The 23,683-nt window shown below is 35.1% G+C and overlaps 1 protein-coding gene across 1 annotated transcript in view; it reads right to left on the bottom strand.

Annotated features, from left to right (window-relative positions):
* Nucleotides 1-23,683, bottom strand: part of LOC107207240 (sodium channel protein type 2 subunit alpha-like) — a 69,753-nt gene that overhangs the window by 29,564 nt on the left and 16,506 nt on the right. Inside the window, exons 4-11 of the mRNA XM_015634002.1 lie at nt 20,743-20,853; nt 14,377-14,583; nt 11,207-11,506; nt 7,388-7,735; nt 6,395-6,527; nt 3,616-3,854; nt 2,339-2,512; nt 759-1,115 (exon numbers count right to left, since the gene is read on the bottom strand). Coding sequence (XP_015489488.1) covers nt 759-1,115; nt 2,339-2,512; nt 3,616-3,854; nt 6,395-6,527; nt 7,388-7,735; nt 11,207-11,506; nt 14,377-14,583; nt 20,743-20,853 — 1,869 coding nt within the window. The remainder of the gene's footprint in view (nt 1-758; nt 1,116-2,338; nt 2,513-3,615; nt 3,855-6,394; nt 6,528-7,387; nt 7,736-11,206; nt 11,507-14,376; nt 14,584-20,742; nt 20,854-23,683) is intronic.

Genomic DNA, 23,683 nt, shown 5'->3' with positions numbered 1-23,683 from the left:
TTCTAAAAAAATCAGAAGAGCAGGTTGCAGATCATAAATAACTTTTTGGGGTTCTGCATATTTTTGCTGGTAAAATGTCAAGATTGCAAGGTCAGGTAAATGACTAAGAGACAAACATGAATTCTATTTTATAAAAATTTAAATAATGTTAAAAATATCACTAAAGGAAGAGAATTTTGACAGAAAATTTTGACTGCAAATTTTAACAGAAAAATAAACTTAAAAATAAAGTCAAAGTGTAAATGGTACATCCCTTTTATAACATTTATTTCTAGGAAGTTCTCATCAATTCAATATTTTCCAATTGAAATTTTGCATTTTAACTTGTCAGCTTGAATTTAAAGTTTTCTATAAAGGTTTCTTGTACAATCTTGAGTTAGAAGCTTTTTAACACCTTTTTAAGCCAGATGGTGAATCACTCTGGGTTACATTTTTGTTTTTTACATATAAACAATCCAAAAAGTTCAGTACTAGAAATTAAATAGCACCTCTAAATTAGCTGCAGCACTTCCACGATAGGATGTTGAATTTGACGTTTTAGTTTCCTTCTAGATTACCCATAGTAAGAGTACTTCAGTGTATAGAAATGTGTAAAAAAGAGGAAAAGGAAATCTTCATGTGTTTTTACCCCAAATTTAGCACATTCAGATTAATTTTTTAATTCTGAACAGAAGGATGACAAATATTTTCATTGCCTAGCTGTAAGTCCTGGAGTTATCTGCATCACAGTTAATGTTAAAAAAATGTTCATCACGTACCACTAGGTTTCCAATCACCATGACCAGCATGAAAACAATAAGGCACATGGTTTGGCCTGCAACCTCCATGCAGTCCCACATTGTTTCTATCCATTCTCCACACAGCACTCGGAATACAATCAGGAAAGAGTGGAAAAAGTCATGCATGTGCCAGCGAGGAAGCACACAGTCACTGGAGATCTTGCAGACGCATTCCTTGTAGCTTTTCCCAAACAGCTGCATCCCAACCACAGCGAAAATGAACACGATGATGGCCAGCACCAGGGTCAGATTCCCCAGAGCCCCCACTGAGTTGCCAATAATCTTAATCAGCATATTTAGTGTTGGCCAAGATTTTGCCAATTTGAAGACTCGAAGCTGCAAAACAAAAATGCATATGAACCATTAGTGTTAGTTATGAAATAGAAGTTTGGTCCAAGTTGTTTAGCAGAGCAAACCAATTTCTGTAGATGACTTTGTTCTTCAGTAGTACCACGTTATTATTTTAAAGTAAAGCAGGGAACATTGAGTATTTGTCAAAAATGCATTGTTTATCATTTCATTTCAGTGATGCACATAGTAAAAAAAAACCCCATAATTTGTGTTTGTATGGTATTTTATTTTACTCTTTTTGAATGTCCAGTTGCAGATTCCTGAAAAATTCTTGAAGACATTTTCGAAGTTTCTACTCTTTTCATCATCATCACTACACCTTCTTTGCTGGCTTGGTTCCACATTTCCCTCAGCACTACATTAAGCCTTCCATGCTTAGAGGCCAATTTTTTAAGCAAAACTTGATGCAGACATTGTAATGTCCATTCAAATTTTAAACACTAACTTAAAAATAATATTAATTACCCAAGCTATTATGTGAAGTTGGGTACCATTGCAAGTAGTGCTAAATAAGTCACTAACCTCCTTAGGAGATAAGGTTTTCACATAATGTGGTAACACATTAATTTGGTAATAAAGACTTTTAAATCATTAATCTTGTGCCTCTAGTAAACATATTTATAAACTAGTTGGTGAACAATACTAATTGCTATTAAAAAATACATTTCTAGTAGAAGCTCAATAATATTTTGATTTTAATGTTATCTTAAAGTCAGCTTGTTATGACTGTTATATGTAATGGAGTGACTAAAAGTTTATTGTTGGTGCCCATTAAAAGAAATGTGAAGAGAGGATCTGCTTAAGTTCTTTACAAGTAACACAAAGTAATGATCATAATATAAAGATGAAAAACGTTATGATTCTTTGTGCTGGTGACACTATGCATGTATTCACAGCTTTTATTATTCTTAATGGAATCAGTGTAAAGATTCACAAAATTCTTAAAAGGTAGCAGTTTATGTTATGTTGACAAAGGGTATCAGTTGGATAGAAGATCAGCTGGATATTTTGATACTAAAAGGTATCAAACACCTTAAATTTGTGCTTACCAAACATGGCTTGCAAATTAGGCACATATCAAAAATAATGTGAGTCATTGAAGTTTGTAGTATGTATTTACAAAATATGGCAATTATTATAGGCACCAGCACATTTATTTTTTTGAGTGAGACAATTGCATGCAAATATTTAATTATCAAGGTATTTACCAATCTGAATGACCGAAGAACAGATAATCCTTCAACATTTGCAAGACCAAGCTCCATTAAACTAAGGCTAACAATAATACCATCAAAAATATTCCAGCCTTCTTGAAAATAATAATAAGGATCCATGGCAATAATCTTTAGTACCATTTCTGCTGTAAATATTCCAGTGAATACCTAAAACAAAATGAATTGCTATGAGACATTTATATACCCAAGTAATTTTTTCTTAATCCAATGAGTTCTCTTACCTATTACTATAAAAAACAGCTGATTGCTATCTTCAAATGACATCTAAGTATTTCTAAACACTGAAAACAAGTAACTAAATCAGGATAAATATATAAATATATAAAAAGTTATTGACCAGTCAACAGTTCAGCTCCCTGGTATGTGCTGGACTATCCATCCAGCAGATTATGTGATGTGACCTGGTGTTTTAAGTTCTGCTTGATGAGAATGGTTCCAGTAAGAAGACTTGACAGCAAGTATTTTCCTAGCTTACAGTCTAAGGAGATGATAGTCTCTAATGTCAGAGTGTCTAAGTATAGACTCTCCAAAGTCTGTCTTGTAGACAGGGGAAGCTGGAGTTTCTTGTACCATGCTTCTTGTAAGAATATAGAGGGTTCACACATAGTTGCTATGCTGTGTGATAGCTATGTCCTTTTAGGAAAATGAACTTCAGGATGATAATGTTATTTGAAATATCTCCAAGCACCAAAAGTGAAATTATCAATGCATCGTAGTGTTTTTAAGTCCAGAATCTAACTCAACACTTTCTTGCACTGCATAGTGATTAGTGGTTCGTGCAGCACAACAAAAAGTTTGGGAGCATGCCTTTTTTGTAAAAGTATTTTCACTGCAGGGTAATTGAAAAAAAATCAAAGACAAATTCTGACTTTAAATATTTTATCAATTTTGTACAGAAGAAAAATATTTTCTGTGATGTTATATCAGTACCATTTTAAAAATAGCATAATCTACCCTAACATTTGAAAGAAAAAGCCCAAGGTAGACATCAAGAAATCTGGCATTCCAGTGAAGACTGTACTTCCACACATACTCAGTTATTTCATTATAGTCATTAAAAAATACATTTGTGAAAGATAAAGTCTCCAGTAAAAAATCACTTTATCTGTGAAAATCATATATACCATTTCTAAAATGATTATAAAAAGACATTCTAAAGTAGATTTAAAGAAATACAATACATTTATAAGTTTCTTCCTAGAAACCTTTAAAAAAGGGTATTTTTACACTAAAAATGACAAACTACTTACCAAATTCCCCACAGAAAGGACACTGCTAAACTGTTCTGTCATTGGGTAATGCTCCATGGCCATAAACAAGGTGTTTAAAACAATGCAAATCGTTATAGCAAGATCAACAAACGGATCCATCACAACTAAATTGACGACATGCTTTACTTTTAACCATGGACTCCAGCAATCCCAGATCAAGAAAGTATTTGCAAATCTGTACCAGCATGGTGGGCATTTCTGTCTGGATTCTTCAAGCTCTGAAAAAAAATAGAAAAAATTAATATTACAAATGTATCTTCTGGCAGTTTTGTTTAAAATATGGAATAAGATTATATCAATCAAATAAATTGCTCTCAAGAACATGAGATTTCCCTCACCCACCATAAGGTCCACCTTGAAGTGGATGTTTAGCCACCTTAAAGTAAGGCATACAATTTATTTAAGATCCTCTACCACCAGTGGACAGTGAAGTCCATTCACTAAAGAGTAAATCATGTGAGGCAACTCTCTAAAGGGAAAAATGTGTTTGTCTTTCCCAGGGAGAATCTTTAAGAATTTCTTTAGTAGCGAGAAGCTACATATTAAGTTTAGATTACCTGACTTGCTTACAGCAGATATCTTAATTTCAGATATTAAAAGTCTACAGGACTCACTCATCATATCTACTATATATACTCAGTATAAGCTTCATAAAGGATTCACATTTTTTGTGGTATGTAACATGAGTACTTATTTTGATTTGAGATATTAAAAGGGTTTTATTTGCTACTACACTGAACCACTACAATATCAGATAAATGATTTGGAGTGCATGCCTATAATTTCTTTTTTTAAATGATATTTTAAATATATTGCATGCCTATTTTATTATTTTTAAATTATAATTTGCTTTGAAAATGTCTTGTACTGTTGCAGTGTCTATTGACTGAGAAACAGAAAAACATATATCTGTATTAGCAAAACAACTGTTTAGCAATTGCTCTCAATTAGAATCTTTGGAAAGTATTTTTTCTTCTCTTTCACTGTCAATATTGTCAAAGTTACACAAGAATAGTAACTTCTAAGTTAATAACAAGGATGGATATCTAATGTGATGGGATGTTTGACGACAGTGTAGAAGGAAGATTGTTGATTACTCAAGTGAGAAATACTTAGACTATAAAATATGTAAGAAATGTCCACAACAGTTTTGATTAAATTTCTGTAGAGTGGCATCAACCCAAGTCTGAAATTTCCCATTTTTCAGGCATCCCTTAAAGCACAGAGAGACCTCCATCATAATGACACTTATGGATGATTTTGATACAATAGTTGCTTCACAGATTTGCTAATAAATATTTACTGCAAAAATATAAACTTGGAGGGTAGTGGATTGATTTCTGTATCTAATATTGTTCGATATGGGTGGAATTGCTGGAAGTTAAAAGCTTTTAAACTACTGAAACAAACAAGTTCTCCAGGCAGAAAAAGCTATGATAAACAGCTAAAGCTTTCTATAGTCTTTATAAACCATAACAGAGACAGTATTTCTGAAGGAATATATGGATTGGGTGGTATAATCACATTTCTGAGCACGCAGCTCAGAATGTTGAAAGGCAGAATAGGACTGGCCTCAGACAGAAGTGACCACTCATACTGGATGCTGAGTTGACACAGATTCTGTTGCTGCACATAGAAATTCTGAAATTGCAAACACCAGATGTGGGTAACAAGGTGAACTATCAGGAAAATTTTGTTTACATTGCCATGGCTTTTTTTTTTTTGTTAGGAGACTGGAAGGACAAACTATTTAACTGGAGGAAGAATGCAGCACTCTCTAAGGAAATAGCCTGTTTACAGAGAGGAGAACCAAGATTTAAGAGGTAACAACAGCTCACACTTGCATTAATAAAGATAGATGTTTGTGAGAACTATTCTCTTTAGAAGAAAATAGGGGATATAAGACTTATATTTCTGACTACAGTTAGTTTGTGATCTGTTTGTTTATCTGAGAGCAAAGGGCTTCAGAACTCACTTTAAAATTACATTTCAAAACTGTCTTAGCAACACAGTAAAGTTTCTTGGTAATTTCTTATCTTTTTAGAATATATGTTGATTCTGTAAGGTTGGTCTGACTATAACATCTGCCACACTTTGCCACTATCCAGTTGATAGATCCTTCAAGCTTACAAAAATACTTTAATGGCATATGTATGGAGAATGAGCATACTCAGTTTCCATTAAATAGGAAAAAAATATCCCCAAAAGCATGCTTCTTCCCAAAGAAAATACAATATTTTTTATCTTTTATAGGTAGAAAAATTTAAGAAAGGCTTAAAACACTTTGTGGGTATTGGCATGGGTTGATTACATTTGGGTTTTTTCCCTTTATATTTCTCATTCCATTTTCCTATTGTCTATCCTTGGATTTAAAGCCTAAGGGAAATGACTGCTCTAGCACATCACCACCTTTATCGTGGCAATTCCTGGGTTATCTTAATTGATTTTTCCTGATATTGTCTAATGGAAAAAAAAAATTCCTTTATTTTCTGTTTGAGGCTCTGGCAGTACCCTAACTACTATTATTTTCTGTGTTAGTCCACTCAGTAGAATAATATTTTGGAAGGTGTCATGAAACATGGTTAAGCATTCAGATTGTGTAAATGACCTTAGAAATGCTTAAAAGCCTTTTTTATCTGATGTTCAGAGAATCCACATGTCCGGTTTTACATTTACAAAGGAAATAATGTAAATTTCTCTGTACATGTAGTTAGCAGAACTTCACTGAACTGCCTGTCAGATAAAATGCACCAAATACCTTCCATTGTATTTGTAAGTATGCTGGCTATGCTCATTGCTCTTTGTCTTGCAGCAGACTCTTCCAGCATTTCCATGGAAATTTGGTATGAACTCAGTCTTCTTTTCCTTATTTCTGTTTCTGTAGTGGTGCCCTGTAAATTAAATATTGATGAATTAGACCATCCTTTTCAATAAACAATTAACAGTATTTACTGCATAAATATTTTAGTGATAATCAAATCAGCTTTGTGCAATATACTACACTTTTCAATGAATGTTTCTGTTTTTGTCAGGATTTCTTTATTGAGGAGCTCAGTGGAAGTTTTGTACAATGCTACAAATAATCAGCTGGAGGACCCAATATCAGCACAGTGTGGAATCAAAGGTATTTCACATTTAAATGACTGGCTGAACTAAATTTTTGCCCAGTACCACCTTGATCGTGATGGTAATACTAATATATAAAATACAGTGTATGGATAAGGCTTGCTTGAGTGTTTGAAAGAACATCGTAGCTTGCAGAAGTCTGAAACTGAGACTAAAGTGTTATGTAATTTCAAAGGTACATAGGAATTGTACAAATTTTTCCCATTAAAGGTATGAGAAAAAAAACCCTGAGAAAAATTCAGAAAGGAGTATATTAATAACTATCAAGAGATAGTTAATCTTCTGTTTACTTTTATAGGAGTTTTCCTATACATATTTATAAGCTATAGCCTTATTTATATGTTGAATATCTACCTTTGTTGAAGTGAAACTATAAACGAATTGTCAAATTAAATTAATAATTTTTTTTCTATGTAGAGATCTCTTGTTGAAAGCAAGAAGAATATAATACTTTAGTAAGGTTTAGACATAGTAGGTTGAGGACTCTTTTTCCTTTATGTTCTCTTATTTAGAAACTATTGCAAATTATTTCTTTAAGAAATTATAAGGAATACAGAGATGAGGACTAAGAGAAAATTCTGTGCCTGAATTGAACTGTCATAAATACTGTCTTGCTTGCTATTACCTCTGGCATAAGCTGACCAGTAGGAGAAGTTAGAGTTGAAGGCCCTCCAACCAAGGAAACTACTCCATTGCAATCCACAGTGCTGTGCATCTTCCCATTCACTGGAAGGGCTGGTATCATTCTAGACGACACACTGCTTTGACTAATGTTACTGTTGCGCCTTTCTCCATGTCGATTTGGAACAAAGAGAGAATCTCTTCTGCTCTCATTGTCTTCAAGAGTGCTGTGTTCATCATCAGCAAAGTCATTCTCTGATCCTATATCCTTTGCATGACCTCTGAAACTGAAAATGCTGGTTTTGCTGTTGCGCCTTGGTGAGAACAGAGAACCACGAATGCTTAACAAAGACTGTAAAAGATTTAAAACAGACCAAACAAAACAGCATTAGAACTAAAGTTGTAAGCTCTTGGCTTTTCAAAGAATAGTTACAGTGCTGGAGGAAGGATAGTCACTTTCTTTCTTCCATAATATAAGTGTGTCCACTAGGGGAACGTGTTTACCAGGTAACCTGAAGCAGAGGGGAAAATTCTTTTAAGGTAATGTAGCAAGACTGAGGAAAAGTTGTGCAGATGACATAAGCAAGGTTGAACAGTTCTGAGTGAAGAAGGTGCATTGAACTGGCATGGACTGTGCTGGAGACAGTTTTCAACATCTTTTTTATTTCAATATCACTATCAAGATTTTGTCACTATCAAGCTTCTCTTCTTCATCCTCCAGATTCCTAGGGATAACAACTAATATTGCTCACCAATCACTCTTCTGGTTTTTTGGTAGATTCAGTAGTGATCTTAAATTTGCCATTGAAATCCCTCTAAACTGATGTAAGGAACTTGACTGACCTCTTCCCAATAGGCTCAATAGTGTGGGAACAACAACTAGGAGGCAGAGGGGGCAGCTTGGGGAAGCTTTGGATGTACAGCAGCAGCACTCTTAGGCATAGAGCTCGGGGGCCATAGCAGGTCACACACACCTACCAAAAGGTATCCCTTGGTTATCGGGCAGCTCAAAGCAAGTATTCACCAGGGACACTGTGACCTAAAGATATAATCTTACAAGTGAGAAAAATAAATCAGTGATTGTTGGTAATTCATCTTTTAATTACAGTAGAAGCCAGTTAATGAAGTGTTCTTCTCCCTTGCTACATATTTTATTAACAGCATTCATGAATAAATAAAATAAGTACTAATTGTGGAGAAAAGTAACCTAGCATTCAGCCTTTTTCAGCTCTGCATTTGCACAAATCTTCACATCTTGATTCATCAAAAACCCAGTTTGAGACTATTGTCATTTTTTCACTATTTTTGAAGGTGAAAAGTCCTCATATGTAATAGCAATGGGTTTGACCCCAGGATAATTAAAGTGAAAGTCAAAACTGTCCTATATTATATAAACCTATTTTAATGATTTGAAAATCAAACACTGTATATATACATATATCAACACATAGTACCTCTGTATATAAATTCACACACATTATATATGTGCTGAACTGGTAGAACTGCCTCTTATAAGGCCTGTCAGGTGTTTACCATTACGAGATGTATTTTTTCCTACTCTTACAGTTATACCAAATTTTAATATTTTGGGCTGAAATTTTCTATGCTGGCTGTCAGCCTCAGGCTGAGTTACTTGAAAAATATCAGCCAAATGATTTTGCTAACCCATTTATATAAACTTGGCTGGAGAAAAAGTGCTGTTTTGCTTATTCTGGAAGATATTTTTATCCAAAAAAAAAACCCTAGCTTCTATGGAATATGACACTGAATTTTGACAGAGCAGTAAACTAATTAGTACACCCTTTTTACATTTCCTTGTAAATATATCTGGCCAACCTACAGTCCTTCAAAAAATTACATGCTCACCAGGGTTTCATCTGACTACCAGTGATACCCTTGTTCTTTTAGAGAATGTTCCCATGGCTGCTATGTGTTATTTGTGGGCCAATCTTTCCAATATGTGTTGCCACATTTTGAGCACAGCTAATTGGATCAGCCCCCTCAGGGATTTGGGAGAAGTAATGCCTGTTCTGCAAGTCCCTGCTGCACTGAGACAAAAGATATAAGCCAAAATGGCTGCAATTTTTACACATGTAGAGGCAGAAATATATGTGTCTACATGCTACCAGAAAGTAAGGACTGAAAGGAAGGTTTGTCTTTTCTGGCAAACAGCATCATTCGTCCAAACAGCATATGGAATATGGTATCAAAGGACAAAACCTATTACAGGGTCCAGCTGAGCAGATTATCTCCCCTGACCATTCTGCCTCACAGTTTCATGCTCTGGACCCTGTCTCACCAGGGAGATTCTCCATGGCTAACAAAACAAATGAGCTCTTCCTTTACCAATTCTACTGTTTGCAATTCTTCTGCTCTTGTGGCACCTAAGTTTCAGTTGTATGCTGACAGCCTTTGCCCCAAAGCTTTGTAACAACTGAAAAAAAAATTGAAAATTATGAAGAGAATCTTTAACTAATAAATTATTCCTAATTTGGGTGGTATTCATATGTAAAAGTCATCTATTGGCTCAGACCACACATTATCATTTTTAAGAGATGAATTTTGAGTGATTTTTTATAAAAATGTGTAGTGGTTTAGATAAATGCCATAACTGTGTATAGTCTTGAAATAAGAAAAAGTAGCACAGAATGAGGCTGAAAAAGACCTCCAAGATCTTCAAGCCCAAGCTTTGACTGATCACCACCTTGTCAGCTAAACCATGGCACTAAATGCTATGTCCAGTCATTTATTGAACACTTCAAAGGATGATGACTCCACCACCTCCCTGGGTAGTCCATTCCAATTTTTTACAATCCTTTCCATGAAGGAATTCCTCCTGATATCCAGCCTGAATTTCCACTGGCACATCTTGAGGCTATTTCCTCTTATCCTGTCACTGGTTACCTGGGAGAAAAGGCTGACCTCTGCCTGGCCACATTCTTTCAGGGAGTGATAAAGTGCCCCCTGAGCTTCTTCTTTTCCAGGTTAAACACCCTCAGCTTCCTCAGCTTCTCCTCATATAACTCACTTTCTAGACCTTCACCAGTCCTTTTCTGGACCTGCTCTAGCACCTTCATGTCTGTCTTGTACTGCGGGACCCAAGACTGGATGCAGGATTCAAGGTGTGGCTAAGTACAGAGGGCATACCCTTAAGTGACAGAAGAGACCCTTCGATTTATGGGAGTAGAGCTTAGAATTTTGGATTAAATTATTTTCACAGATCCTTCAAAAACTACTTTTTTTTTCCTAAGATTGCCATGATTCTCCATCATGTATAATTGATTCCTAGTGAAAAGGAATGTATGACTGAATTGTTACATATACAGGCCCAAAAGATCCCTGTGTAGTTTGTCCTTATTGTGCAGTACTGGTGCTACTTTTCTCATCTTCACATTAAAGAAGCTAATTAAGGAAAATAATAGAAATTAATGGTAATGTGGGATTTCCCATGCAGAATATTTTTATGTTGCAATCTGACAAAAACCGCAGAAAACCTATTTGTATAGTTTTGAAATGGATCCAGAACAGAGAATGTATGGTTCATTAATGCATATATATGAATACTAATATTTCTCTCTCCATCCTCAGAAATACATTTTCTGAAATGTGTTAATTAAGTTTATAAGTATTCTTGGTAAGTTGTTTTCATCCCTTTGCTAATAGAATGAGTCAAAACATCTCAAACTTACCCTGTGAATGGAACTACCACTGATTTTTAATTCACTTACCATTTACATAAGCTCCAATATGTAAAACTGCTGTAATATCAGGGAAAATAAAAGTAGAGTGGACACACATGACTTAGTAAAATAAAATGCTGTACCTGATGAGGAGAAGTGAGCCTTTTTTCATATGTCAGTTGACTTCCTTCTGTGGAGAAGCGGAAACTTTTCCTTCTGATACTGTCTTCTGACTCAGACTTTGGGAACTTATCAATATCTCCTTTGTCCTCTGCTTCAGACATTTCTTTCTGTCTTCTTTTCTTCCTTCTGTTTCTTCTTTCTTTAGCACTCTTTGAGCTTAACTTTGATGCTTCTGAAGAGCTTTCCAAGAGTTCTCCCAATCCCCCTACACCACTGAAATCTCTTGATGCAACTGATGCAGCTGCTACTGCTGCTGTTGTCTGTCAGGTTACAAAGCAAGGTATTCTTAGTAAGCCAAAAAAAGGAATAATTTTATAGTCTTTTATCAACTGTTTTTTATTATCACTGTGATAATAATGCTCTTCATACACTCTTGAATATGTAAATATACCCAAAGAAACTGTACTGAAGATAAACTATGGAGTTGTACAGGTCCTCAATGTTTAGCAGCATGAGCTATTTGAAGCACCAACTTCAGTAGAACAATAGCTAAACTATTTGTTAGAGAATTGCTGTGCAAGACCCTTGTCTGAAATAAAAGTAGTCAGAAAAGTGTTAACATAGTACTCTTTCATGTATTTCAGATCTGTTATTCCATTTTCTCTTGAGACCCCCCCATTATGGTGTAATTCAGCTGATCCCTTCTGAGCTCTTAGGGAGAAAACTAATGCATAGCATTTATCATGTGAGTTAATGTGTCAAAAATCCATCTAGCACCCTGAAAGCAGTTTAATCCAGCCTTTCTTTACTGTCTTCACAGCAAGAACACTCCCTTTACTTTCTTTGTGCCTTTGCTGGTACCAGGCACAACCTCCAGACGCATCTTCAAGCCCTTCCTCCTTCTTTATATTTCCCCTCCCACATGTCCCACTGCATCTGCACTCAAAGTCTTTGTTAAAAATATGCAAAGGTGCATTTATTGGTGCCTGTTGGTGTTACTGCATGACAGAAGAAAAGGTTTTGATTTCTTCTCTGATGGAAAGGGGTGAGATGACTTACTGGAGCAGAGTCATCCCAAAACTCGGGACCAGTTATCTTTACAGTATCAATAAGTAGGTCAGCCTACTTATTTTGGTTCATTAGAAAAAAGTTCTCAGTCATCAAAAAAAGAAGAATTGAGAGTATGTTCAGTGCTGTTCCTCAAAAGAACTGTGTGAGGTTACGATGAAATTCCATAGTGGAAATATCTCTGGGGATAGGCTGCGCTTAACTTTCAAAAAAGGGTGGTGTGATAAATGGCAAGGGACTAGGGTTATATAACAAGGATGACTAGCAATTATCCAGCAAAATGTATTATATTCAATGCCAAGTATTTCAGGAATGATGACATATCTCTTCACAGCAGGAAAGGACAATTTGAAAGCTCATAGTATCAATTAATGTCCTTCTTTGCCATAATATACAACCCATGCTATAGAAGCTGACTTGATACAGACTTTTTCTGCTAAATGGAGTATTAAAAGCATTCTGAAGTGTTTAGAAAATAAAAGAGCAATACTCAAAATTTTGTCATACTGCTTCAGAATATCATCCTTTAAAGACTCTAACAAACAAAGGCAGCAGATGCTGAGTCATCACCCACCTACTTCATAATACTAACAGTAAAGGTCAAACAAGTGGAGCAATCCAAAGACCACTGTGATGACTTAAGTTTATGGATGAATAGGTTCAGTGTCAAGGGGCTGAAGAGATGGGTCCCAAACAAGTTTCTGCCTTAGCAACTAATTCAACACTCCAGTGATCCACTTTATACTGCCTACTTTTTGCTAATGTTTTCACAAACAAAAGAGATCCTGATTGTAATAATGCATTACTTATAATAAATGTAGCAGTCATTCATTTAAAAAAAAAAATTACTTTCCAGGGTCTTTCTTTTACCTTACTTATAATCTCTGTTTCTTATTCGATTCTTCTTTCTAAGTCCGAATCAACTTCATTATTCCCCACTCTCAGATACACGAACATCTAGATGAGATTGCTGATATCTTTTAGTATAATGTGATTTAGTGCCTTTATGGCATTACAATATCATATTCAAGAAAAACCCAGCAATATACACTTTGCTGACATTCAACCTTTCTAAATTTGAATTTTGCAGGATTCTACTCTTTAGTAATTTGGACAGGATAAAGTTTAATGACTAAAATAAAGATATGCTAATTAGATTTCACAAGCCATACATAAAGGTTTCTTTTCAAGCAAAAGACAAAGAGTTTGTCTTTCTGTTAGCACTTTATGAAGCCATTCTAACTTAGCGAAAGTACCTGTAAAGTACTACCAAAAATAGAGTTTTGTAGGAGTTTCAAATTTGCTAGCATTTTATAAACATTGTCCTGTTGAAAATGACTAAATGCCATTTGAAAAGCAGTGGAAAGTCAGTCCAGAAATTAGACAGATGGCTGACTCACAGACCTGAACTCCTGCATATATTTTACTTTCAGATAAGAAAACCTTTCACAAAAGTATCTATTAAAACGTCTTTTTCTCATAAAAATTTAAATAATTTTCTTCTCCCTTCAAAGGAAACAAAGATTACTTTAAAGGAATTCTGAAGTAATATCTTTGTTTGCTCATCTGCTTTTGAATATTGCCTGTCTGTTCTAAGAATACATAAACTTCTGATTTACTATGGTGTCAATTAGGGATATTTCTAATTATCTTGATGGAGAGAAACCTAGAAGAACACTGATTACAATCATTCTCTCTATTTGATGAATATTTAGGGAGAATTATTAAGTACATCAAGCTTGGCAATTCTAACTCAGATGTAAACCAGAAGTAACATCACTATCTTTGTTCATGCTATTTATAAAATCTGTAACCTAAAAGCACCATTATTTATGACTACTTAAAGTCAGGTTTCTAGAGCACCCTTATGACAAACATTTTACTTTTACAGTTTTCTGGTGAATGAAGTAACATTCTTTTCTGTACCATTAGCTTGCTTTCTTAACTATTTGGTTAGTTCCTGGTTTTCATTGGCCATTTCCACTTTTATAACTTGCATGATAAACAAGACCTTTTATTTTCTGTAATTTATTGCACAATTTGTTTATGTTCTTAATCATAAAAGGTTTTTTTCCTTGCCTCAAGAGCAAGGTTGTTCAGAAAGTCCAGCTTCCTTCATTACCTGAGCTTCTTCTTGTTGCTTCTTCAGTTGTTCCAGCATCTGCTGAAATTCTGCTTCTTTCTGCTCTGCTTCTTCCATTGTTGCTTGATTTTGTTCTTCGTAGGCCATGGCAACCACAGCCAGGATCAGGTTTATCAGATAGAAAGAGCCCAGAAAAATAACCAGAACAAAAAATATCATGTATGTCTTCCCAGCAGCACGAAGAGTCTAGAAAGAAGAAAACATATATAAAGAAGAGTACACAAACAAAAGATCTCAGTTCAAGAAAAAAAAAACCAAGACAAGAAAATTGACAAAAGGCCAACAGCATAACAGATACAAAAAAATAAGGTCTGACCAGCAGATAAAAGTTCTCACAAAAGGACAAAGGCATTACCAGAAACACTGACAAAAAAGCCCAAACAAAGACAACAAAACCCAGCTAAACATAGCAAAACTTGCGGACACATAGCACACATATATACCACCCTGCACACAACCAAAGCCAAAAGCAAACAGCAGACAAAGACAAACAGGACATAACCCATTCAAGAAAATAAATATTATCAACTGAAAAAATGAGCACAATCCTACAACAAAAAAGAAATAAAAAACAACAAAATTAACCAAGAAAAACAAACAACAAGAACTCAACCAACAACATACTAAACAAAAAAGAGCCATACCAACAAAAAACTACTCAAAAAGAACGAAAAAATAAAATTCACCACAATAACACACTGAAAACAGAACACAAACACCAAACCAAAGACCACCGCAAAAAAATAACTCATAAAAAAGGAAGAAGGCAACAAAAAGAAGAAACAATAGAAAAACGCAAATACAAAACGAGGACCTAAGATCTACAAAATACAACAAAAAGATAAAAATAGATATAAACAAGCATAAAAACTGAGTAAACAGAGCAAAGCATCCCACTCAACCCAAAGAAAACAAAAAAGACCAGGCTCAGAAAGAAGCAAAAAAAAAAGAAAAAACAAAACAGAACCAAAAGCGCTAAAAGTGAAAAAACAAATACAGACCCAAACTAAAAAAGCACTGATACTTTCTCAACATGGCAAAAACTCTAGAGCAAACAACAAAATGAAGTTCATGAAGAACTACCACAAACAAAAAACAACCAAAAAAGATCAAAAAAAACTAAAAACTCAGCAAAAAAACCAACGACATAGACCAACCAAGCAGGAAAAACACTAAAAAAAAGCATGTTCTGTAAAAAAAGAGAAAAACATTTTGAACAAAAAAAAAAATCCGCATGAAAAAACAAAATCACAAAAGCTCCAAAACCCTGAGAAAAATAGAGCCAGAACTAAAACTTAGGTGACCACAAACACTACAGACAATAACAGAAAACGTAAAAAAGGCAAAAACCCACCAACAGACCAATGACCACAAAGGAGAGCAGCGCGCACACAGCCCAAAACCAAAAAATGAACGAAGGACAAACCATACAAAAAAAATAAAAACAGAAAAAATAAACCCAAAAGTCACAAAAGCTAAAAGAAAAATAAAAAAGGACAAAACAAAATGACTAAACACCAAACAAAAAGAAACTGGGTAAGGAACACCAAAGCACCCTGTAACCAACAATGCAAGAATCCAAACACTAAAAACAAGGGAAAAGAACAAGTCAAACACAAAGCAAAAAGAAAAACCCCTAAACAGGCTCAGACCATAAATAACAACACAGATGAAACACAAAAATATTAAAACAGGCAGACCAGAAAGACAGACCAGCAGCAACAATGAAACCCCTCCAAGCAAACGCCCACACCAAAAACCTAACAAATGTACCAGCTTCAGAAATAAGGCGGTAAAAGTAAGAAATAATGGAGATCCAAAAACCAGAAGAGTCCGGAGCCAACTAAAGGCACTGATACATCACCTTAAAAAAAAACAACTGCAAAACGAGCACAGCAAAGACACACAGACAAAACACAGGCACGACCAAAACAACCCAAAGACACGCAACAAACAAAACCAAGGCCCACAAGATAGCACAAACGCCTGCAAAAACACAAAATGATTAGCAGCAAGAAAAAAAAAAACAAAAGACACACAAAAATCAATCCAACCGGTGAACAAAAAAAAACATCAGGAAAAAAGACAAGTAAAGCGGGACACAGAAATTGTAAAGAAAAGCCAAAGTATCTGGACAGAGCAAAGAAAAAATGGAAGTGTATAATGATGTAACAGCATACAAAAAGAAAAAATAGACAGTACCATGCCAAATGCAAAAACAAGTGCGTGGATGATGCAGCCCAGAGCTCAAACCCACAGAAAAGAGCATCGGTGCCAAAACCCAACGCTAAACACAAAAACCACACGATGATGACCACAGCCAACCCATACGAAACAAACCTAACCCCACCTTAAAGAAACAAATACAGATTAAAACAAGATAAAAAAAAACAGCTTACAAGAAAAAAGGCAAAACGGCCTGGAGAAGAAAGAAATCGAGAAAACAATACCCAACACAACCCCAACACCAGAACTGAAAGCCTAAAACAGGTCACAAAACAGAAAACGGAATTAAGAAAAGATATCAACTGCAAGCAAGAAATAAGAAAAAGCGCAACAGAAACAAAACCCAAAATCAAAGTACACTGAAAAAATAGAAAAAAAACCCAAAAGATAAAAAACACAAAAAAAATAGGATAACAAACAAAAAGAGCACAAGAAACAAGTACCCAAACCCAAAGGCAAAATTTTGAATTGTAGAACAAAAAACAAAAAAGAAAAACACCAAACAACACAAATAAAATAACATGACCTCATCCCTGATTGGGAAATGGGAAAACAACCCGGAGAAAACAACACCTAACCTAAAAAAAGATGAAAACACCCTGAGTAAAAAAAAAGTAAAACGAAAGAAGCAAACACAATAACACCTAGAACAAAAGATAGAGTGTGAAAAAAGCGGACAAAGAAAAAAATTCCCAACGCAAAGACAGTGAACACAAACACAAACTCAGCCAAATATATCAAAAAGCGGACCTCACAAAAAAAAAAAAGGACAGAAAAAAAAGGAACACTCAGGAAGGAAAAGAAGCCTAACACAAAAAACCACTAAACACTGACCCCAAAAAACAGAAAAAGGATAAAAAGAGCGCAAAAATCCCAAAGTCCGAAAAGCAGAAACAACGAATAGCATAACAAATTCCATAACACACACAAAAGACAAAACCACAGCAATGCACAAAGCAGCAAGAAAAGAAAAGAATAATGCCCGGCGAAAAAACCGCGGTGGCAATACTAGCAACCAACCCACAAAAAAAAACAGACCAGGAAGCACAGAGAACGTAAATAATCGCTTTCAAAAAGCTGGCAAAAAAGGAAGACAAGAGAAACTCAATAATAAGAATTGGAACATCAAGATAAACTAAATAACACATAAGAAGACAGGAAAATAAACCAAAAGCGAAGGCAGCAATTCAAGAAAGCACAAAAAGGAACGAAATAAAATGAGCGTCATTCACAAGGAAATACACGACGGCAAACAAAACAAAACCACAACTGAAGCATATAAATTCGAGGTAAAAAAACCAAAAAATGAAATACAGCCTCGAAACCTAAAAGGTCACAAAAAGAAAACATAGACAAAAAAACCCATGGAATAGAATAACAATGAACACAAATGTCAAACCAAAAAAACTTAAAAAAAAAGAGGACCACTAAAAACACAAAAAGAAAACCAAAATAAACACAGATCAACGGGGCGAGCACAAAAAGAAAACCTCCAAAGCAGAAGCAAAATGCAACAATGACGAGAAGCGATTCAAACGGATAAATCCCAGCCAAAGAGAACAAAAAAATCACCAGAATAAAAATAATGGACCCAAACAAACTTACACACAAAACCATGATCAAACAAACACGAAAAACAACAAAAAGAAGTGAGAAGTAAAAGGAGCAAATGATCAACCTCAGTAGAAAGAAAGATTGCAAACCCTGTAAACACTCTGCTCAAATTTGAACCTCATACATATGCTAAACATTCTATAAAAAGTGAACTTAATATAAGATCCCACGCGCACAAACAACAACGCACAACACAAGGGAAAGACACATTTCAGACCCAAAAATTTATATATACAAACAGGAGAACACACAGCGTTGCAGCTGCACAGGCATACACAAAACAAGTAAATCCCGAAGGCCCAAAAAAACCGAAGAAGCCTCAGCCTATATATAAATAAGAGAGTTCCAACAAAACCACTACAGCATAACAACCAGACTAACGCCAGCATAAAATACAAACTGCAGACACAATCATCAAAAAAAACAAAGAAACACCAGACTATAAGTCCCAAAGATAGGCAGCACAATTACAGGCTCACCACATGTGAAAACAAAAAACAATATAACAACAGAAAATACCCACAACAAGCAAAAGACACACACGTCAGAAGAACCACACGGACCCCTCCTGGACCTACAAAAAAAAGGAACCCTGCCGACAAGAACAACTGACCTAATAACAGACACGCAAAAACTCAAAAAACACACAGCCACGCAGAACCAACAATGAGCAAAGGGCACCTCAATCAAAACAAAGAGCACTGTAAGAAGCAGAAAACCAGAGAAAAAAAGAAAAAAAGAAAAAGAAAAAAACAACGATGCAGAAAAAAAAGGAATCAAGGAAGCACCAAAAGAGAAAAACAAGGGAGGACACGAAGAGGAGAACCCAAAACAAAAACATAAAGCGATTCAAGGAAAACGACCCACAGGAAAGCTCTCCACCCATGACAGCGGAATGGAACCCAAAAAGAACGAAGAACCTTACAAACCAAAAACAGCATAACATACAACCGCTGTCAAAAAAAAGCACAAAACGAAATCTGAGCAAAGAAAAAAAAGACAGGTTTAACCAGGAACAAGAGAAAAACTCCACAGGAAGGCAAGCCCTTAGCCACCCTCGCATAGCCAAATCCCTCTCCACCACAAAAACGAGTTGAAAAAAGCATGCAGGGGGAAAGTACCAAAGGGAAAAGACACACAAAAGGACAAATAAAGAAGGCACGATAAAAGACCCACTCTGAAAAGATCAAAAAAACCCAAACAAGAGAAGAAAACAAATCAAAATGAAAAATGACACAGACCCAACAAGAACACCGGGGAGGATGAACAAACAAGAACATTCAAAAACAACAGCGCCAGCTGGAGAGATACAGCAGAACAGCAAGGAAAAATAAACCATAAAAGTGAAAAACAAAAACTCACTGAGAAAAAAGTCAAGAAAAGAAGCAGAAAAAGGGAAAGAAAGGCAGAACAACAGGAAAACTGAGAACAACAGAAACCGAAAAAGCACAGACAAAAAAGAACACAATAAGAAACCACTCCTGTCAGAAGTAACACAAAAAAAAAAAAATAAAAAAAAAAAGATGAACGTACTCCACATTAAGAAGCAAGACTAGAAAAAAAAAAAGAGCCAAAAAAAAAAACAACATCAAAAAAATACACAGTAGAAGAAAACGGAAAAAAACAGGTGAGAGTTAACACACAAAAAGAAAAAAAGCAGAAAAAACAGGGAACAAAAAAACAACAAAAAAATCTAAAGACTTCACAAACGGAAAAAAAAAAAAGAACACTCTAAACAAACACGAAAAAGAAAACAAGAAAAATAAGCATAAATATTAGAAAAAAAATCCCATAGACCACAATACCCCGCAATAATAAAAAAAAAAACAATAATAATAAAAATAAGAAAAATAAAAATAATAAAAAAAATAAAAATAAAAATAAAAATAAAAATAAAAAAAAGAATAAACAAAAGGAAAAACTACTGAAAAACACATCAATCAACCTAAAACAGCACAACAAAAGGCTCCGACAGCCGCAAGAAAGGCCATAAAAAGAACCGAAACATATTGCAAAACACAACACAATAGAAAAAATCTAAGACACAAAACCAATCCCAAGACACAAAACACAATCAGGAAAAAGCTGATCTTGACACATGCACCTGAGAAAAAGAGAAATAACAAGAAGCAAGAAATAGTACCACTGCCATGCAGAAAAGTAGAACAGGAGAAAGAGGCAAAAAAAATGGCTTCTGACCAATGTGAACAAACCGGAAGGGCCCAGCAGCGCATCAGGTCTAAGAACAGAGACAAAGACAAACAACTAAACTCAGAAAGATGCAGACAACACAGAAGAGAATCCTCAAAGCACCCATGAAAATCAAACGGAAACACACATGAAATAACCAACCTACCACAAACACCGAGCAACATATATAGATGGAAAATAATACACGCCCACAAACAAAAATTGTATAGACACAACAAAAGGAATATATCACTCAGGAAGCACATGAAAAGAGCAACACCTAAAACAACAAAAACAAAAAGAAAAAAAACAGACAAAAATCTTGATAGCAATTTTTCTGATGGGATTAAAAGGAGTTAAAATATACAAGGCAGATGTGGCACTGAATCGGAAAATTGCTTTTCCCTTATTCAATACTATGAAAGTCTGGAAAAAAGAAACACAAAATTAAAATACAGTGTTGACTACATATATATCTTCACCTCCTACTAAATGTTTCTATTCTCCACCTGAGAGGTACAAGTTCCATTATACCATCTACCTGTGGCAGGAAAATAACTGATTTCTATGAATACAACAGTGTAAGCCTTCCACAGCCATTTCTCCAATTTGCCAAATTTGCCAGCATGTGGACTGAATTATAATATTAATAAAATTTGTGAAAATTACAAAAAACAATGGCAGTTTATCAATAAAAGCAAAATGCAGGATTTTGCCACTAAAATATTTCAATTTTATTTCTTCTGAAGTCTTTGATTAAAGTGAGAGCTTCAAATTTACCAAATACATTCCACCTTGTCAGCAAACACAAAAAAAACCAAAATAGCAAAAGGACAATTCTAAATGCCAGTTTGTATTTGGAACAAACACTTGACAGAATTATATGCACCATATATATAGTGACAAGGAGAAATTGTCATTACAAAATCAACCACAATTTAAAAATAATTTTGCTTTCATTTTCTGTTTGAAATACTACCAATAGCAGTTATATGCCTTTTCTAAAACATATCTGTGAAAAAATTAAAATTATTAATATATTGCCAGCTAACATAGTTCTCAGCAATGTGAGGCAAACATACACCAGAATTTGGCATTCTATCACAACAAATATTTTATAAAAAAAATATTGCTAGTTTTCTTGTTAACAATATGCTCTTACTTTCCCTAATGTGAATATAAAATTTAACTAGTGATTATCCTTTAAATTTTAGTCTGATAAACCTATGGTTTGTGTTCAGTTTATTATGTTTCTGTGGGCAGTCATTGCCTAAGTGTATTTGTCTGTGAATGAGGTTTACTTGCATCTTTGGTGCTGCTTGAAATTTCTTCAGGACATAACTATTCTTCATTCCTTTTGCTCTTTGTCAATGGTAATGGCTCTGCTTTGTGTTAACATAATAGACTCTTTGTTACACTCTCTGCAGAGCTATATAGTATCACTGTTCTCCATGTTGATTTCCATTCTCTGTAAAAACTTGGCTGTGATCAGAAAAATTCTGCCCTCTCCGTGGCCTTTACTGCCTATTTGGACAGTGATCCAAGGCAAGGCAAGGAAACCTCTCCACGGTGGGTAAAGGAGTGTTGCAGGTGCCTGTTCACAGAATAACATCAAGCTTACACTGAGGGTGGCAGAGAACGGACACACACTCCTTGGGATTTCTCCCTGCCCTACAGTCCTTCACCCAGCTGGAAATGCTAGAAAGATGTTGCCTGTCCCAAGGTCACTGCTGCAGCTGAGCCTGAAGACAGACTAAATTCACATATGATTTCCTCTGCGCTGACAAGTCAATGATTAAGGGTAGTTTCTGCTATACACCAGAGGAGGGATGACTAATTCTAGTCCATGATTTAAGATGTCCATTTGTTTTCCACTGAGCATAATTATACTACTAGGTAATATAAACACAGATGTCATCTGTGACTAAAGATCCTACAGTTTACTAATTGCTCTCATATACCAAGAAATCCATCATTAATGTGAGCTTTTATACTTTTGTTCCAAAAAATCTGACTACTTTTTATAATCAATGGAGGTTAGAAACAATATTTCAGAACTTCTCAGTCTTTCTGAAACTTCACTTATTCAGAAAACTTTATCTGTAAACTTATTTATGAAACTTTATTCTGGAAGTTATGGAGCTAGGCCAGAAAAGGGCTTAGTACTGACAATTATATTGTAAGTAAGAACTTGCATGGAACTGTATCCAATCCATATAAATTTAAATAACCCTTGACAATGCTACTTCTTTGAGCTTTAATTTCTTTACATTTCCTTAATGATGTACATATTTGTATTATCTACAGCATTGTTGATTTATTTTTGGCAACTGTTAGGTTATGCAATTACATAAGATTCTGCTTTATTTTCTGTTCCCATTACCAAGGCCCTAATTTTTAATCCCATTTTACAAACCAAATACAACCACAGATTTAGCCACAAAAAGTATTGCATGATTTTTTCCTAGCAAACCACATTACTTTGGAGTTTAAAGTATTTTATGCCTTGATTTTTTTATAGTGGCTAAGCATCAAGTTTCTTCTCTTGATGGCAGCCTGGAATGCTTCAAGCCATCAACAGAGTAACTGTGTCCAGTTCTTTTCCTGTTTCAAAGAGATGGGAAAAGATAGTCCCAAGTACTTCTCCATATAACACCTTCTCCAATTTTTAATTAAGGAGTGTTATCCACCTCTTCATCTTCCTTCACTCTCCTTACCCACAACACTTTGAGGTCTATCAGAAACTGAGAGAATATCTTGATGCTGCTAAAGAAGCACAGAGAAATAAACAAGAATACAGAGGAAAACTGTCTCTTACTGTCACCTGTACTTTCACTAATCAGTGCAGGACCTAATGTACTTTACCTGTTCCCAGGCTGGACTATTTCAGACCCTGGAGGATTTTAAAACAGTCTACAATTAATACTAGCTATGGAAATGTACTTGTTTTTTCCTTGTCTTCCTCCTAACTCAAATAACACCAGTCTGCTTCCAATTATATGCATCATTGCTACAAGACCAAAACCCATACACACTGCTGAAGACCCTGACTTTTAAAAAGTCAGACTTTTTACTTGACTGGATCTGTCTCAGCTACCTTTTCTATCTCCATGTCCCTGACTTGGGGATCATGTGAAAAGGAGGACTGTGTATGACTGTGCATATAAGAAGGCAAAATGCATCTCTTTTAGGAGTTTGCATTCTTCACAGAGCACAGTTTTGCTACTAATGGTCCTGTTGTGCTACAGCCCCACAC

The sequence above is a fragment of the Parus major genome, chromosome 7 (genome assembly GCF_001522545.3).
Source record: "Parus major isolate Abel chromosome 7, Parus_major1.1, whole genome shotgun sequence".
Classification (NCBI taxonomy): Eukaryota; Metazoa; Chordata; class Aves; order Passeriformes; family Paridae; genus Parus; species Parus major.
This window is presented reverse-complemented; position numbering and strand designations above follow the sequence as displayed.